The 20300-nt window shown below is 39.4% G+C and overlaps 1 protein-coding gene across 2 annotated transcripts in view; it reads right to left on the bottom strand.

The window, feature by feature from the left end:
• Positions 1–18719, bottom strand: part of LOC135499063 (uncharacterized) — a 96326-nt gene extending 77607 nt beyond the window's left edge. Inside the window, exons 1-2 of one of the 2 annotated variants that reach the window (XM_064789702.1) lie at positions 18377–18719; positions 7269–7338 (exon numbers count right to left, since the gene is read on the bottom strand). In XM_064789702.1, the coding sequence (XP_064645772.1) occupies positions 7269–7338; positions 18377–18424 (118 nt within the window). In that variant the 5' untranslated portion in view covers positions 18425–18719. Of the gene's footprint in view, positions 1–3542; positions 4915–7268; positions 7339–18376 lie in introns of those variants that run through there. The other variant, XR_010449215.1, reaches the window with a different exon arrangement.
• Positions 18720–20300: the final 1581 nt, after the last annotated feature.

The raw sequence follows: 20300 nt of genomic DNA, 5'->3' as shown, positions 1-20300 counted from the left end.
GGTAACTCGGGTCAAATTTCACCATATAATGTTTGAGCTGTTTTTGACAAATGACTACGGCACTTTCTCATAAATCGGTAAGGTTTTTCGAATCGAAATGCACATTTTCTAGAAATTGATGGTTTAATCCCGCCCGGACGGCTCGCTTCGATGCTGTTGTCGTTGATGACGTCACAACATGAACATTTTCGCGGTCACGGTGGTTTACATTCAGCGATTTTATAATAAATCTAATCAAAAATGGAAAATTTGAGCTTTACATTTGTGATCAACAAATTAAATACGGACGTATTTCCGCAAAGTTGTAAATCACATCATAGTAACACTTTAACGAAGCCGCTTGACCCAGACCTCAATTCCCCATTGTTCTACTGTCTTATCAAAGGCTTATCAGGGCATATTTTGATAACATCGACCCCCATGAAACAGCTTTCATTCGGGTCGATTCACCTAAACTGGCAAGGGCAGGTCGACGTAATGAACCCTTCATGGACGTGGGCTCTGAAAATGTGATGTTGCGTGATGGACGAACATCTGCCCTCAGGAAGGCACTGTAAAACGGCGAAACACATGACAGTCGTAGTGGACATGATTAAAAATCCAATGAACCAAGTGTTTTTTTTTCAAATCCCCCTTGACGACTTGAAGTTTTGTGTCCAGTATATAAAGTTTCGTGAAAGGTAGGTACAGGTCAGGTAGTGATTTTCACGTCACGTTTTTTCCTGCCCCAGGTACTCTAACAGGGACCAACAATCCTTAAAAATAAGATATACGCAATATATTACAAGACCACTCATTTATGAAGACATAGGGATACATAGACATGCATGATTTATTCATCTGTGAAAATGGCTTGCCTATGTCTCCAGAATAGAGGGTTTAGATCCACCGTGAAATTCCGTATGTTAAAATGTACAGAGAAATTTCGTGCAATGACGGAATGTCGTAATGTCGAAAGCTTGTGTGACGTAGCCAACAGACACCATTATGTTGACAAACCTGAATCGGTCGGTTTGCGATGACTCATGCAGGCAGCTTTCTTGTTCATAAAACGTTAATGCATTGCATGAAGTACTATGGGAACCACTGCATGTGGTTCTTAAGCATCAAATGGCAAGAATATCATCTGTTTATCTCCACTATTTATATGGAAAGGTGGGTCTTTAAGATGCCCATCGTACATTGCCGACGGAGACCTTCAGCGTTAAAGTTGGTTTCAAGAAAAATAAATTGAAAAAACATAACTAAGTATCAAGTTGTTTTTCATCAAATTTATTTGGCCAAATGAGGATTTATTGGACAAATATTTTTCCTAACTTTTGCACGGGGCCTGAATCCTCGGATGGATTTAGTATTGGCCGTTCTTTTGTTGAGTATCTTGGATTTACCTTGAAAACATGGCCTTCGTTATCAAAAGCCCATTCAAAGTTCTCAAGCGGCTACAACTTTACTCGCAATAATCTCACCAAATCTTACGAGACCGGAACTAACCTAGACGACATTGACCAATGAAAGACCAATTTGCTCTGAACGTGTTCAATTGAACATCAGCCAATTTGGAAATGCGTTTTACCATGGACGGCACTTTTTGGTGTATACTCGGACATATGAAAAATACTATGATGTTTGGAGAATTTTTCTTTCTGGCTGTCACGGAACTATGTAACTTAGTTAATCATCTAGTTTATAAGAACTAGATGATTAACCACACTACATAGTTTGTGTGTCTTCCTCATTCAAGCAGTTTTTTTTATAAATGCAAGAGACTTTACGGATCTAACGTGAACATGTATGCTGAACAGTGTTGAGAAATTGCAACGAGGTGTGAGCCAAACACTCAGAGTGACCCTAAGTTTGGATACTAAATTAGGTCACTTCATCATTAACCCCATTCAACACAGGCCTTTGATCTTTAATACCCTATTTTGGGAAGCCCTAGTATTTTCACAGGTTTCTAGAAATCCGACCTTTCGGGGAAAAGTCGGACAATGTCGGACTTTGTCGGATAAATCAGGAAAAGTTAGAGAAACCGTTTAGAAGTCGCTAAAAGCCTCCAACTAGTAAGAGGTATAGCTACACATTCAGTGCCGATGGTCCCAGCACGTCCGATGCATCAAAATACGATTGTCACCAATAGGGAAATGTATTGGTAAATATTGGTTGTTTGACCACAGAATAAACCCACCAAACCTTCATCTCAAGGTCTTAGACACAGTATGTTACAAAAGTATGTATAAGAAAATCCGGTTTCATATCCAAAACAAGACGCTTTGTGCAGAGGTCGGCTTTTTTACTTCCGTAAAAACTCCGATATTTCCGATAATTTGCCCCGCCCGGCACCGCCTTCATGATTTACATGTTTTAACTACGTCAAAAGTAAAAGATAGAGGCAGATTTGTGGCAATACAATCGGCATAAATTCTACTGCTGGAGGTAAAGGTCTTTCGAAAAATGATTTTCTTCTGACCTCAAGTACCTCTGTGCAAATATTCCACATCGTGGTACCGATTGTATATCGAAACACCTCTTTTTTGGCAGTATAAAATCTTGTAAGGTTTGCCGATATTTTTTTCAAACTATATCACTAGCTGTCAAGGAGGTTTAAGGCAATATTGAGTTGCGAGCTTTTGTGGACTTGAACATAACACTAGGTTAGACAAAAATCTAGAATTTAAAGAAGACACCGAAATAAACCCAGTTTAAATTATGTGTTTTTCAAGAATCGTCCAAACAATAGAAAAAACACTAAAAATATTTGGAACTAAAATTACTTTCATAAATGCTACCCCTTTCTTAAAAACGCCAGAACTGACTTGTGCTAGTTAGTTGTGATCAGGTGGGCGGGGGGAGGGGGCGCTATACCCATTCTATCATCATCACTTAATAAATGAAGAGGCAGATTACGTGTACCCTGGGGTCGAACCCAGGACCACCGAGGTGATCAATAGCGCTGATGTTAACTTAAGATTGAGCTCATTCACCGTGCTCGATCACCAGACAGTTTTGATCCAAAGTTCCAAAGAAGATACCCAGAGGTTGCCATCCAATATCTGATGAGTAGGAACATGCGCAAAGTAGCCTCTGCTTTCATCTCAAATTGACAAATTAACCAAAGCAAAAAACATACGAACACGGTAGAGAAAGACCCGAGGCTCTGTTTTTTAGACAAGACAATACAGTGTTAGTGCTTGTTGATCGAGCGTCAAGGTTTCTACTTCGTCGAACATCTTTATATGATTGGGTCTTAGGTTCCGTTCATGCAATTTGATCGCATCATCAATTTCGCATACAATCTACATCCGAAATATTTTCCTAAATCATCCCGAAAGAAACTATAGGCTAATTTTTCACCCTTATGCAAACGCAGATAAAATTTTCAATTATCAAAAGCGTCTAATTTAATACTTTAAAAATAAAACAATGCCTTCTTGCTTTTAAAACTAGATCACGCATGTCTACGTCATTGAGTCATATCAGTTTGTGGGTGAAATTGACAATTCTGATTATATTTTAGACTTGGTTAATTTGATCAGTTTTCTTACCTTCGTTGGAGTATACAGCAGTGTCGTCATAGTATTGTCCAGATATCAAAGTCGCAATCGCCGTCACCAAAATACACAATAAACAAAAAGTCTTCATTTTTTATCCTAAGAAATCCTACCGACTAATTAAACTTAAGTATTTCCCTTTTAGTACGGTATGTATTTCCCTATGCGAGTGGTACTTCCTTAAGGTAAAATCCGAAAATGTTTCTATCCCCTTAAGAGGCAACCCGAAGAGACAAGTGTCTCAAGTCTCGATATCGCTTAAAAAATCCTTTGAGATTTGTATTATTGAAGAATATTAACAACAAAAAATATCTTGTGTCTCCGAAATAAATCCCAAATTGTAGTTTGAAGTTCAACTTCAACGCCTTCCTTCGTATTCTTCTCTAAAAAAACACACAGAAATGAAAAAAAATCTTTCTCAATTCGACTAGGATCTGTATCCGAAAAAAAACTATTTAAAAACTTTGATTTGAACTACAGTGGCAACTTTTAATCCTTTCGTAAATTATCGAATTTTCCCTTTATGATTCGATCGTCTCCCCGCCTATCCAGTTGCGCAGATGATCTGGTTATATATGCTCGCCAAAGGCCTCGCTGACATGACACATCATAAACTCACAAACACAATTCCCGCAGTCACTTAATAAATTCGTGTTGATTTCCCTTTCTGTTGCCTAGTTCCGTCTCGCGCCTACACAATGCTATTCCGGCGAATTTCCCTTTTGCACAATGTGAACAATTTCCAGAGTGGGCGTGGCCTACAGCTAGGTGGTGCCAATCACGAGATGGGTGAATGGGCTAAATCAAAACATTTCCAAAGCGATGAGTTAGTGGACAAAAATAAATACAAAACTGGAGAGTTAACAAGATAATGTCACAATTTCAAGTTTTCATAACTTGATATTATTTCCATAACAGATAATCCACTAAAATTACAAAACCATAGATGGAGAAAACTGTATATTTTCGACAGCATTTCTCCTAGTTTTTGTATCCTGACTTATCCATTCATGCTTATGTCGTTTTTAAGTGTTTCTGAACTTTTAAAACAAGATAGCTCTCCTTTGGGTTGATTTGGTTGTTTTGCGAGTTGTATTCACCTGAAAAACGAACTTATATCATGAAGTCCGCTTGAGATTTGAACGATCCACTGCAAAATTCGCAAATAACAACGCGTTTTTGTTCGTTTCTACGCAACAAATCTTTGCTTGACTGCGGCACACTTCCGTTGCAGCCCCGGGCTAAAAGTGCAGGACATCACGTGATCTGTGTCGACCCATTCTGTATCCTATTTAGTGCCAAAACGCTGCCTGTGTTGAATATAACTCCCTCAGAGATTGCATGTCAATGAAACGGAATGGCGTAAGTTGTTTCTTGGTTTGGCGCTATATTGCATAGAGCAATCGATATAATTTACTGATCTGCCGCACCGTGTCAGCATAGTCTTGATGTGCAGAGTAAAATGCAAGATCAGACGCGCATTTAAAGTGATCTGCTTTTAAAGTGGTCTGCTCAACGTGAACGATCACTCACAATCGCTTTAAGGCAAAGGAACACCACAATGAAGTGGTGTCTAAGAGTGATATACGTGGCGGCACATGGCGGCTATCTTTGACATCATTCTCAGTCAGTGTAGTGTATATGATACAAAACGAAATATTCGTTGGATATTTCACTCTAGCGATATTATCGAAAGCTGATGATAACTGGTCAACAACCACGAACTTTTCGCCCAAAAGGCTTTTAAATGGACAACTTGGGCATGAGATATGTTGGTTTTTCATATAGAAATTGTTCCAGCAGTACCGTGACTTCTCCAAATAGGCCGAACAATTAGAAATTAAACTGCAATAAACAATGCTGCAATAGAACGGGATGTAACCATAGGCCAGCCTGAATTTAAATGCCATTCCAAAAATTGCCTCGCAACACTGACAATTTGTTTATAGATCAGCATCAGTATGATACTACAAGTAGTGACGCATAGTGGCAAGCAGGGGTCTTATCCTCCTGGTTAGGTAAATTCCACGTCCAAGTTGTCCCTTAAAAATCCTCCTCAGTCACAAAGGTGCAGCAGTCCCCAATTTTTTTTTTGTTGGCATCCTCGCCGTGCCAGTTGGCAATCATTCCCGATCCTCATTTTAGGTTGCTCCGGTAAGGAGAGCCGTCTGACTTTGCGTGGAAATTGCCAATTGGAAACCAAATTGCGACTGGAGCAGATGTTTTTTCTATGTTGGAAACAAATGCGTTTATTTGCCCTGAACGTCACAGGCCTATTGACCACCCTGAGAGATGTTCTGTGAGGGTCGGTGTTATCAAGATTAGCCCTGATGACCCTTTGATAAGACTGTAGAACAATGGGAATTTAGAGCAAGTTGCGAGCGGGCTTTGATTAAAGAAAACATGCAGTGGAACCTCCCTTAGCGGATACCTCTCTTTAAGGACATTCTCTCTATCAAGGACATAGGTTTGGTCCCAAATTGCTTTTTTCTAATCAATTTGACCTCTCTAATCGGACACCTTTCTATTCAGGACAGCACTTGTCCCGTAGGTTCCACTGTACAATGTATAGGGCAAGACTTGGATCATTTTAATTGCGAGGTAATGCGCAAAAAAGGTATTGATTGCCATTTTTGAGTCTGACGGAAAATGCCTTTGGGCATTAGATGGAGAAATGATGGCAGCAAGTTTACTGGAACACCGAAATTTGATCGATCGCCTGGGCCATAGCTTAAATATTAATCCAGTTAACAGCATCACTGATAAATATTCCGACGCAATTATAGCTCGAACCATGAATAGGGGCGGCAAATACCGACCATGATTACATGAAAATTCTGTGCAAATTTTTAATTAGATTTTGAGTAATGATGGCTATTCTAATTAGCACCCGATTGACATTTTCTTTAATCATTTTTTCATCAAAGGTAAAGGAGATTGAAACAGGTTTAATCTTCTGTTGCTATTGAATTCGCTCAGATGAATAATAGAGAGGTTTAGATAACTTTACGTGTACTCTTACACCATATACTGTATCATTTGCATGTCTATTACCGATTTACAAAAACTGCTTTTGAGGGGAAAATTTTTGTTTCTGCAGCCATCGTAGATGTCACCATGGTAACTAACCCCCGCTTTCCGGTGTCCACCTATACCCATAATGCATCCGTTGACAGGTGCGGGTGATGATTTCCGGCTGTCCATTAAAAAACCGGAAGTCCATTATAAGTGCTTTTATCAATATTTACCACTCATCCTTGGCCTGCCTTTGCGTGACAGTTGTACAGTGCGTCCCAGAAAAAAACGTGTTCGAATTTTCATGAATGGTCAGTTCAACTGCTTATTGGTGATAATGATATCCTTAACCTCTCAATCAGCATCGATTACTTCTATGGATGCATGCAACTTCCATCTTTTTGAAATGCCATTCCCCCCCCCCCCCCCCATTAGGCCTAAAATTATTTGATACAGAACGAACTTGGGCCAAATTTGCTGGCCAACCGGACAATGACATTGGAGCTGTATCATGTCGCTCTTGCCTGACAAATCATCAAAGGACGGTACTAAATTCTCCTCAAATCTTTATTTTTCAGTGAAGTTCAAATTCTGGTATAAACATATATTTGTAGTTAAAAGAATCGCAACAGATAGGCGTTACTCAGAATTTAAGGGAGACAGACATTATTCAGAATATCGGAATAGTTGGGGTTTTTTTCGTACCTTTTTCTTGAGACGTTGTGGCTGTGGTGGTATTTTGTGATGTCACTTCCGCAAGTTCTGCAGTGGACAACTGAAACGAAATATATAGGTTAATAATTAGTACAAATTCAGACAAAATATGTATCGTTTAACATGTACAAGGAATAAAAATGAAACTAGAATATTCATCTGCACATGGGGTTCCCGACCAACTCGGCACCTGATCAAAAGACTGACTCTCGAATATATCAGGGTGCTTTCGATGACGTTCGATTAGCGTCACGACGATGATTAGAGATCATCCAATCGGTAATTACAGAAAATGATACGAATTATATATACGAACAAACATATGACACAAATTAGTATGAGACAAAGACATTCATTTATAAACAAACTTAGCAACCCCTGGTGCATTGGAAACTTCTGTGAGTAGCAAAATAAGCTGCTCAAAGGACGATACCCCAATCTCCCGATAAATAGGACCAGGTGCCATTTGCTGCCTCTTACCAGAAGAGACAAACAGGGGAGGCCAAATTTTCGCTTAGTATACGGTGCTAGTATTACTACGCAACCGTTACCAATGGCGAAGATAGGAGATTGAATATAAAACAGGTGGTGATTTTCGGCTATGTCTCGGATTTTCCGTCATAATTTACTGATAATAAGCGTTCTGAACTCAAGGCAGAAAGTTCCAATATCCAGACGCAGATAGAAGCTCTGGTGGAAAGGAAGGACACAGTTGACAGTCAACTGAGAACTTCCCTTTCGAAACAAGAAAAAAATGACTAGGGGTTAAAAGCTGATCGTTAGGTTTGGGCAAATGGTAAGGGCTTTACCGAAAGGAAATATTTCCTACAAAGCAACCAAATTAATTAGACATCGTTTATTTAAAACGCAATATTGTATTGATGCTGACCTTGTGTTTGGCTGAGACAATTAGGTATTTCGGCAAAAGAAGGAAAATTAGCTGTATAGCTATGTAATGCTTTCGAAAATAACGACGGAAAATCAACTAATTAGATTAATCATGTAATTTTAAGGAAAATAGTCTATTTTAGGCGGATCGAAATATCGGCAAGACTGTAACTCTTTTCTTGACTGTTCAATGAATATTAAAATAATCAGCTTTCCGCACATCAGGAGAACCTATCTAAAGGACACCCTCAGGGACTGATAAGTGCTGTCCATACTGGAGTGTTGTCCCGATTAGAGAGGTCAAATTGAATAGAGACAACCAATTCGGGACCGAAACTCTTTTCCTTAATAGAGAGGCTATCCTGATAAGAGAGGTGTTTGCTGAGGGGAAAGGGGTCCACTCTGTGTACTCTACTTACGCCTCATTCGCTTCATGAACATAAAAAACTGATCCGAAACACCCGGAGATGCTCTAGAGGCCCCAGGGGTATCAATTACAGGCTAGATTGGTGTTTAAGGCTGTTAACCTGTAGTCATATTCATATTTAATGATATGTGTACTTTTCCGTTGAATTTTAGTATTCAAATATTTCATTAGGTTTCCCAGTGTAATAGAACGTTTCGATTTTCGATTTTGATACGCTTCTAGACCGACCCTAAGATTCCCCAACGTGCGTGACATGCATGTTTCTACGAAAGTACATTCTGTGGGTTGTGTATTAAATTGGTGAACAGTTTTAAACCTAGGCTGGTGTACCTCTTTGAATCGAAATACACATCTGACTCGGTTGTCTAATACGTCCTTTCGCAATTCACTTTAATGAACATTTTCAAACCTTGCTTGTAGTAGTAGAACATTGTCGAACAGTTTTAAACCCAGGCGTATGAATTTCTCTGGGTCGAAGTAGTGATGGTACAGACATTTTGTGATTAACAACCTAAATAAACGTCTTCTGGCATGTCCGGTTTTCTTTTTTTCATTCTTCCTTAGAGTTCGCTCTGCACTTGGAGGGGTTATCCTCCAAGGCGTATTCCTCCTCCAAGGATGCAAGGCGAGATGATCGCTTTATGGTCAACTACGGCTAGGCGCCAATATGGTTTATTAGCCTAGTTGCTCCGACTTTGGCCAGAGATGCGGTCATACCCCGAGTACACGTAAGATCGTTGCGTATAACACGAGTATTATGACCCTCTCGGCGCTCCGTAGCAAAATACATTCATACATCAATACAGAATGTGATGAACAAAATAACATCATTTTCCACCTCACTTTCTTTTCATACAAACTTTTGATTATTTTGCGGTATCGCAGTGAATATCTATTAGAAATGGATTGGGTGATATTCCTGTGCGAGGCAGGGGAACGATTTCATCATTTATTTTGTTATCTTGAACAGTAATTGGATGTGGCCAGGCGTGAAATAGTATCAGGGCCTTTTAGCCACTATTCATAAGCTTGCATTGCTGGACCATTGGGTGGTTCCAATTGTATCCTCCCCCGGTCGCGTTTTCCGAGACGGTTCGTGTACTCCCAGCGAGGCAGTGTGACGTTTTTGAGTGTTTTCATTTCTTAGTGCTTCCCTTCATTGTTGAGAAACGCTCTGAAAGATAGATTGACACGTTTTTCCATGTTTGCCTCCAATGAAAGGCCATTGTCTCTCTAATGACCTTTGTATGGAACACTAAACTATGGTGAAACACCACAGACGGACGTTAACCCGATCCTGACAGTGACGTGGCCACGATTGGGTGGTGGACTAGCTGGGAGTTCTCCTCTATTCGCAGACGGACGGGGCTGTATAAAAGTTTGTGACTTAGCTGACTTTGATAAAACAAATTGTCGCCAGCTTCTTGTAAGTGCCTCTAGAGGGGGTGAGGCAATGTTTTTTGTTTTTCATGGTTTTTCTTGCGATGCTTTCGTTGTCGTCATTAAAAGTAGACCATATTCCACGGCGGCCGATTATGGCCGAATACACATTTGGAATAAAACCGAAGACACTAATATATACACCACTGATGCAAAATCGATGGAGATATTACGAGCATTTTTGGGGATCACCGTATAGCTGAACTATTCTGAATATGGCTGACACTTTTATCGGCCAATTAGCCATTTAGGTCCCTGCTGAAAGGATGTAATAAATAATGGTGAAGAATAGAATACAGCGCGGGCCGTACATTGACTATTCCTACATCTGACATGTACATTATTACATGATTCGATAGCCAAGGGCGTATGTGTAGCTAGTGGGGAGGGGGGGGGGGGGGGGGGTATAGCCAGAGGGGCAGTCTATTCTTCACCACATTGCCACCAAGGTGTTTCAGAATAGAAAATAAGGTGTTCTAACGGAAGATATCCTCATCTGTGGACATTTTTGGTGCATTGATAGTACGTATTTCATTCACTCTGCAGTCATGACATTCAAGCTCGATAGTGAACCGTTCGACCGGCTGCGTACAAAACTGGGACTGATGGTCGAAACGAAGCGTGACTAGACCTAACCTGGTATATCCACAAAATAAATTGACTGTCAAACTTAATAAATTGAAACACTGAGAATTCATTCCGCGCATTCTGACCAATTTGGAAGTCTCCCGTTTTTAGAGGGAGTGGATTAGATCTAATTTGAAACTCTCCTATTTGAGGAGGGGTAATGAGAACTGATCGATTCGTAATGGCGTGCAGCATAAAGGTTGGCATATGTTAACTGGGGGACGGAAATAAAGTGCATGGCAGATTTTTAGATAACATCGACACCATGCTTTGGTCATTCAACATGTTCAAAGGTCCATCGATTTCACAAAAGATTGAGATGAGGTCTATACCCAGTGGTTTTTTTTATTCCGGAAACCATCCACCGAAGCTCACGACAGCATCAATGACCAAGCTTTCGAAGATGGCACAGTGAATACATCAGCGCCAGTCACCTCTGAGGTCCGGGGATCTTCGATAGCGTTTGTCTCTTTGGGTTTCCTCCCACTTGCATTACAATAGCCCAGTATTGTTTATTCAAAACTAATAAAGTCCTAGTTGGCGCTCAGCTCTCAACTCGATAATTTGATAACTGAACTTGAATATGACCATGCGAACGAAAGATATTTCAGGACTAACTTATTATGCATGGCAAGACAAGACAGAGCTGGAAAATTTGAAATCCACTTTTGTTAAGTCTTCACTTACATGCGCAGAATTTTTTATAAAAACTCATTATAGAATATTTTCCAAACCAAACTCTCTGCCTTGGCCGTAGTCTCCCGTTTATTGAATAAGTTTGCTGAGAAAATTAACGGAAGAATTAAGAGAAACACAATTTTTGTAAATACACTCTCGAGGACAGATAGCTCTCTGTTATTTCCCAAAGCACAGGGTGGCATCTGTGGTGTGCAAATATTCCAGTTAATCAAGGCATCAATGCAGTTATAATTGCATTTTGATTATTATGGCTCGAAATAAACTTCGATGCAAGTGGTTAAGTTTGGTTTAAAAAAATACGATATCATCTACAAAATGATAAAAATCATGCCGGTGGTTTTAAAAATAAATTAAGCTCATACAGAGCTTGTTGAATTGGCTGATTTAGTGCCTACATCATGGTTTACTCTTTCAAATAATGCCGATTTGATAATTTGGGCAAGCTTTATCAAACATTTTGCAAATTACAGTTTTATGAATGAGGCAATATTGCGGTTTTAATCAAATTTGAAATGTTTTGGCTAGAAATATAGATAGCATTGGAAGACTTTGGGACACAATAAATATTGAATTATCAAATTATAGCATCCATACTTGGGATTTACGAAATATACATGTACTCATCCTTTCAAACGCTTGTTCGATCGCAAGATTTACAGCCTGTATCATGCAGTTTTAGCAAATAAATAATACAGTGTAATCAGCAATACCCACTTTCTCTATGCAATGTTCTCAAACATAGTACTTAAAACCTTTATACATCGAAACATTTTGATGTTTTATCAGTGTTACGGCATTTATACAATAGGCAAGTTTCGCAACCCTTACGAAAGCTACGAACGACGAAGTACGAAGTATAAAATCGTACTTGTTCAGAATGACGATGGTTGGAAATACTTTATTAAGGTTGATAAGAAGAGCTTAACTGAGCCTGGAATTGTAAGACTCAACGACAGCATAAGAACTTATGTTTACTGTATTTTAGGAGCACAGGCTGAAGCAAGGACAGCGATAATTGGTAGTTTTGGAACTGAATCGGACGCACAGAAATAATTCTTAAAACTCTTACAAGATTCGATTGACCAACACGTGGATATCCCAACTTCAATTGCTAGGTACCAGAAAGCACTGTCTAAGATTGGTAAGATCGAGAATTACAATAACAACATCCGATGCAGTTAGAAATGATTTGAAAGAAAAGTACAATGAATATGATGCTGAAGCTGCAATAAATGAAAAATTGAACATTCTAAAATCTCCTGAATTCCCAAAGGGCAGCAAATTTAAGTTTACACCCGGAATCTGTCTAAACTTGTTTTTACTTTATCAGAAAATAATCATGAGGAAATTAGAGAGGCTCCAGTGTTGAATCGGGTAGGCTTAAAACAAATTGAGAATGATCTCTTCATGCTTGGTAAGGATAAAAATGGAGAACTAGTTTGGGTTAAAATAACGGAGAGGAATGGTCGTCTTCTAGCTAGATGATCAATTAAAGGATCTACTGGAGGTAAATATGTATTAGAGAAATTAGATGACATGAATACTTATTCCCAAGATGTAGGATTAAGTAGTCATGTCATTGGAAATTCGTGATGGGAGAAGACCCCGGGTTCTTTTGACAAAACAATACAGGAGTAGCTAATCTAACAGGTTTTCTGGCTGAACAAATGATCATCCTTTTGGCTATTGTTGTTAGCTCCATAATCTACGGTTTAATTGAAGGTGTTGAAACTATCAAATTATCTAAAATTGAATGACATGAATAAATTGAAATTGCTGATAGGAGAAAAGAACGAGAAGCTGAAACTTAATAGAAAGAAAACAGAGAAAAGATGCAGCTACTTTCCTCAATAGACCAAGTGGTAGAGGTAATAAAACAGAAGTAGAACCACAAGATCAACATCAGATGCATGAGATTGTTCATGAATTACGATCACCTTCACCAACAAGAACCCGAATCAGCGGGCCAACCAAACAAACAACAAGTTTCATACACCAAATTGAAGATGTAATTAACAGTGATGATGATGAAAGCAGTTCAAGCCAACTAATCAATAAGTTGATAGATGCAACGGATGAAGAATTAAAATCATTAGGTTCCACAGTTAAGCCTTGAGAGAATTAAGAAGATTAAAAAAGGCGGGAGATGATTTAGCAGCAGTAAAGATGGGAAAAGACATGAAAATACAAGAGCTTGGAAATCAACTTGAGGACTTAACAAGAGACTATGTAAACTCTGTAGAAGAAGATAGGGAAGAATACCTGGTATTAAAAGAAGACATTGACAAAACGAAAGACGAACTTAATATGGAAAGAAGAAAAGTATTTGAGTTGGACAGAGAAACGGAAAGTAGCACAAGCAGAATGAAACGTTTAGTTACAGATGTCTTGAAGAAACCAGACTCAGTGATACCTCTAAAAGATAGCAGCAAGTTACTCTTCAAAATGGAAGGTTTAACAATTGGTGCCAAAGTAACTGCAGCAATTATGTTATTTACCACTCTAGGCCTCAGTATCAGTTATGCTTTGTCTAAAACTGTACCTAAACCAAGCCCAACACCAGGACCAGGACCAGGACCTAAACCTGATCCTAAACCTTCAATACCAGAGTTAAAGAAGGACTAAAGAAGTTCGCTGAATGGTTAAAAGAAATGGCTAAGAAATCGGCTGCAGCTTTACCAGGAATAATCGGTTCTTTCGTTTCATTCCTTTTGAAAACAGTAGGTTCTGTTGCTGGTTTTCTGGCCGAACAAATGATCATCCTTTTGGCTATTGTTGTTAGCTCCATAATCTACGGTTTAATTGAAGGTGTTAAAACCATCAAATTATCTAAAACCAAAGGAAATAAATCTAGATAGATTCAGACTTCAGAGCTCGATTTTCTAAGTAAATAAATAGAATGGCTACAGGAGGATTATCAATATTGAAAGAAAGCATAATATTCCACTTGGTTTGAAGGCTGATAGACAACATCACATTATCACTCATAACCCCGCTTCTGCTAATCCCAAAGAAACATTGTATGTTAGAATACCGGCATTGAGAGAGAATACATTCTTTGTCCCTAGATCTCTTTATCTGTCGGCTGATGTCACCATTTCCGGAGATTCCAAAAACAGTGTGGTTGACAACCTCGCCGTAGAAACTTGATCTCCAAGATGGTGGTCAAATGGGAACAAAACAGATATTTGATCTCAATGAATACAGTTATTATTTAACATTTAAAATGTATGGTTAACAGAGGAGGAAGGAGAAGACAGGGTGTTTCAAGGTCTTCAAACAGACGTCCTCAGGAAGTTAAGATCTGGTGTAGCTGAAACTAATGTCACTGGTGAAACTAGTGATGAAAAGACACTTAAGAGAGTGTTCGGTACTAAATACAAGATACCATTAGATTTTGAACTATTCTACAACCATGCTCCATTTTACAAGTTTCCGATTCAAGAGGACATTATCATTGAAATTGCATTAGCACCCAAGGAGGAAATCATTGTAACCTACACCACTGCAAACATGAACTACAAACTTGAAAACTTCTGTTTTAAATATAACACAGTGACTCACAAAATGATTGTCAGTCAACTGAGTAACAAGTACAATTCTTTCCGTAGAAAGTATTATTCATTAATTTAAAGTAATCTTTCTCAAAATCAGTCTTAGAGTCCATCCTCCTTTCAGTGTTAAAGTCAATATTCTTACTGGTTTGCTCCAAATATTGCAGAAATATTATGTTCTAGGTTCCTACCAGCGCCTTTCCCTATTACTTGTAACCAGAGTCTTTCAAATAAAATGTAACCATGATTTACGAGTGTCCTCTCTCGGAAATGAATTAGCACATGTCTTGATGATGCAACAGACCATCGTAGAGTTCGACGTTCATATTTCGTAGGGGGTAGCGAAACCTGCCTAATGACGTCTCAGCCACCACCAGTTATGCTCACTCTATACGAAAATTGACAGAACGTTAGTATAAGTAATTGTTTAAGTAGGAGTGTCTCGTCGAATGTCACGGTGTATCGCGTAGGCGACATAATAGATCCGATCCGCTACGCTGTCCATCGAGCATATGTGCGGCGTCGAAAAGGCCAGGAATTCCAGCCGACCACCCGAATATCATGGGTTTTGTGGTGAGACCACGGGTATACTAGGCTGAGAAAACACGATGCCGTAAGAGACGATAACATTCCCCTTAATCCTTGAAGCGTTAGGCACATGTCTTTACTAACGCCTTGAGTAAAGCTCATAGAATATTCACCAATGTTTTTTTTCGATGTCATTGTCATGGTCTCGGATTCAGCACTTACCGTTCAAGAAACGAGGGAGGGCTTTTTTCCGAGGAGGAATATCAAAATAACTGGACTCACCTCGGGTAGTCTGTTCGTCCTCCTGTTCATGTATAGAGGGACGAGGCTGATACCACTTTTCTATAACTTAGTTTGAAATAAACTAACATTGGCAAGAGGAGTAAGGTTTTTCGATACCACGTGACGAACTTAGTCTTAAATTCATTAGGCTATAATCAACGAAATCCTATTGTCACTGTGGGTCTCGGGGGCATCGAGTCATCTCGTATTCATGAGAGTATTTCTTTCTCAAAATTGTTCCCCCAAGAGGCAAGGATCGAGTTTGACCAGAAGATTGGTGCCAATATATCATGGCCCTTGGGACATGGCTGGTGTCGACGGCGAGAACGACGATTTCCTGGGCAAATTCATGAGTTTCCTCCACATCTGATCAGTGCTGAGTATGACCATCGACCAGGGTATGCAACCGTGCCGCGTGCGCGTCAATGCCAGAAAAAAAATTTGCGAAAGGTTAAGATTGTCAAAATATATTGACGTGTGTATTCTTTGGAAAGCGCCTCGTCAGCAATATCTGATGGTACCATTCATCGTTAATCATAAATGTTTTGTATTGTTCTCAATCTGCTGTAACATGCTTTTGTATGTATTTATGTCAGCATTGTCCCAGGTCATTACGCATCCGCCAATTCTTGACGCAAGGTTGGATTGTAGCTACGTTTACAAACCGCGAATTTGAAGGTCCAAGCGTTGACTGGAGCGATCGACCACCTTGATATCACGAGATCTCGCAGGGAGGCGCGTGGTTTTACCAGGCTGTATTTATGTGGCCTATTTCGTTCTTTGAATTTCCCCCTACCCTCGCCGAGTTATTTCAATGCTGATAAAAAGCTCCTGACTAAGGCTTTCATCCAAGCAAAATAATCGCAAACTAAAAAAAGAACAATTGCTATCAATTTCGCCTGTTTTTCTGTAAGCCACGTGGTGTTATCGTCTTATAACGTTTTTCTACCAGTGCAAGGACAAATCGGATTGCGCATAAAAGGAGACTTCGACGAAACGATGAATCGTATAAAAGATGGAATAAAAGGAACGAAATTACGTCATACATGTAGTTAGTTCTTATTGGTCTCATTCGATTTTCGAAAGTGACTAAGTGATGAAATTGAAGAACGTTTGATGCAGACAGACACGTTACTTAGAGTCTTGTTATTTGCAACAATAAAGGCTATAAACGCAAAATTCCACTTTTGAAGTTGGTTGATAATAACAGATAATAATCCCTTAGTCGACAACTCTCTTTTAAGAACACCCTCTGTATTAAAGACACTAGTTTTGGTCCCAAATCGGTCGTTTCCATTCAATTTTACCTCTCTAATCAGGACACCTCTCTATTAAGGACAGCACTTGCCAGTCCCGAGGGTTCTGTTGTGAATTAATGTGTATTGCCATGCATCACTAAAAGTTGCTAACATTTGGATACACTGTCAACTCTGTTTGCATTAATGTGTCTACTGCAAGTTATGTGTGCCCTGATGTGTACTGCGAGTTCTGTGTGCATTCAACACTGCCACCTCTGCGTGCATAGATGTGTACGATCAGCTATTTCTACACGGCAGGGTTATAATTGTACCTTGGCTATAATGGTACCAGTATGAGATGTTCTCATGTAAGTTTCGTGAGCTTTCCCTAAAATGACTTTAGGCAAGGTTTGCTTGTAATGTTGAGCAAACATTGTGACCGAAATGACACAAAAATTGCTTACCATAGCGACTGGGCTATGAATGTGGATAAGCACCGCCAAAGCAAATTCACAGACACTCGACAGAGAATTGAATGCCCCAGGGTTACTACAAGTAATACTGTGTTTCCATGACACCTCTTTTTATCGAGCCTTTTCAACAAGTTTACCACCAAGCTTTAGCTTTGCTAAAGACCCCTCCCCCTCCGTCTTTATTCCAATATTCTACAGGAGAATTTCGTAGGCTGTGAAAATGTATCGAACTGCTTTTCATGTTTTTAGGCCTTTTGATCACAAATATTTTCTGGCGATTTTATACAGATTACGAAGAAACTGAATAAAATGTTATATCTCATCGGCTGAAACTTCAAGGCCCGATGGATCTAAAAATACTCACTTTGACAGAAACGGACAATACAACTGAAATGCAGTTATACAAAATACCTTAATGCAGTCATCATGCATGGCATTAATTTGGTAATTACGCCCAGTTTAGCCAACGCTGGCGTTTTTCTCTAACGCCGATTGGACAAGCATCACTGTGGATCCAATAGAATGCTGGAATAAGCTGCCGAGTTGCCATGAAACCATTTTTCATGTGAGAGCAAAGGTCTAGTAAACTGATGATGACCAACACGATCGAAAGTATAATCGCATTCTCGAAATCGCATACTGTTTTAAGGCCAACGCCGTTCGTTAAAAATTCAGAATTTGGATTTGGATTTTAAAGCGAAATATAAATTTCAATCTTGCCGTTGTGTAGACGTGCTACATGAATACCAAGTTAAAAAAAAGTTCGTATTCACAATAACTGCACTATTGCATTGTGTATTAGTGGATTTCTATTCAACTGGACCACAAGTAATTACGAACGGCGTACCCCTTATTAAACCTTGTATGTCATACTTGCAAAATGGGGTCGTTTTTTGTTTATGAAATATTACAGATTGATTTTGTTTAGTAAGTGTACACCTACCTTGAAAAGTAAGGATACCGAAACTATAATCCACACCGCATTGGTCATAATGTATCTTTCGTTTTACGAAAATATCCCAGAATCTCTATCCATCCAAGTCGAGACGAAATAATCCAGTTCAATGGAATTATCTGGCAGATGCTTATTTTCAAATGAATTCACAACTTTTGGCTGTCCGAATCGAAAAAATCCACTGTGTCCCGTTATCGATCTAGCTCATGAATATTCAAATTACCACGAGGTGGCGAGGTTTTGCGGGATTTCGCGCGATCGAATTTAAAAGGTCAAAATTAACTGACCTCGCGCATGTCTTCGTGAAAATGTTTCCAGTGGTAACTGAAGTTTGAGTTGATGTTATGTTGCTGCGGGCGCGAGACTGGAGTCACCACTTGTAGGAAGTACCTCGGAAATATATTGACTGTAAATGTCTCTTGGAGTTTACTGATAAAAATCAATACTTGAGCCTTCTTGTTCACTGCGTGTTGAAAGCATTTACTGCCTATCAATAAAAATGATGAATATAGGGCTCCCATCGTGTAGTCTATTACTGTGCAACCGCGCCCTGAATTATTGTGATTACAATGGCCTGTTATCACTGTCTATCCAAACTTGCCTCGGCATTGTCCGAGGTGTAAATCAGTCATCCGTGACAATACCTCTTATCCTTCTTCTCCAAATACAGCTATCTTGCTTCAAAAGGGTATAAACTGTTGACAGTGTCGACTCGGCTGCGAATAATAGAAAAAGAATGTGTGGACAAGCAAAAGTATAGAAGAGATTGGTTAGAACTTGAAATCCTAAACCAATTACATGTAGAACTTTAAAATGAAGTGAATTGTCCGTTTACAAAATGGGAGTCGCTGCTCTCTGGAAACATAGAACAGACTCCTACCCCTGAAATTGGCATTTAACATTGTTTTTAAAGAGTTCTAATTGCTTCATTAAGATTTCAAGTTCTAGCCAAATTTGTGGTGCCTATGGTGAAGCCTTACCTCTATACCCGGAGTAAAAGTTGGTTCATACGCCATGAACTTCATTAGTGCCACTAACATAGTTGGGAGGAAGCTTTCCGCACGCTATGAACTTCATCAGTACAACAAAGTTTGCACTAGATTAGAAAATTTGGCACAACGAACAGAGTTGAATGAAAAAACTTCGTGTGTTCCCATATATGCTCAAATCTATCTTGCCAGACAAGCACCCTGTTGCGTGGTACATTTATCGTTTTTATTGTCTATATATCAGTTTTATTGTCATGTAATAGAGAACACCTACTAAGTGAATAAAGAAAAATCATGCTGGCAGTCTAAACTATCCGAAACTAATATATAATACATACGCAACGAATACTCTTTGATGTACAACATACGATGCAAAATACTTGAAGAAGTGTCCGTGCCAATTGAAATCATCGATTATTCAATATGATGGATCTATTTCAATACCACTGCACCCACAGGTACTGTGAGAGTAATAGCCCCCAGAAGAATTAGGCCCCCTGTTCTTTGATCGATGCCAATAATAGATAGGTCTTCAACCACGATCTTACAATAGGATAGGGCCACAAAGTATTATGTAGTCTGCGATTAGGGCATTCTCTGTTCTCGGACCAGTGTCAGTCTAACATTTCACTATTCCAGTGTAACATCTGTAGCTGTTCCCGATATTCCAGTGTTTCCATCAAGGGACAGCTACAGAGACCAATGCTTTTCAATCGGCGAAACACAGAAGAAGTAAAATATGAAAGTTAGGTCAGCCGATATAGTATATCTTCGAACCCCACCCCACCCCCTCCCTCCGTTCTCCGATAGCTTACCCCATAGCAGCCCAGAAGGAATGACAGTGATTTACGTGGTTCATTAGTCTCCGAATTGAAACCACTCCGCCGGAACTACATGTATATCGTGACTGATGCTTTAGAGAG

The sequence above is a fragment of the Lineus longissimus genome, chromosome 14, assembly GCF_910592395.1.
Source record: "Lineus longissimus chromosome 14, tnLinLong1.2, whole genome shotgun sequence".
In the NCBI taxonomy this organism is placed as follows: Eukaryota; Metazoa; Nemertea; class Pilidiophora; order Heteronemertea; family Lineidae; genus Lineus; species Lineus longissimus.
The sequence above is the reverse complement of the archived record's forward strand: the minus strand, read 5'-3'. Positions and strand labels throughout refer to the sequence as shown.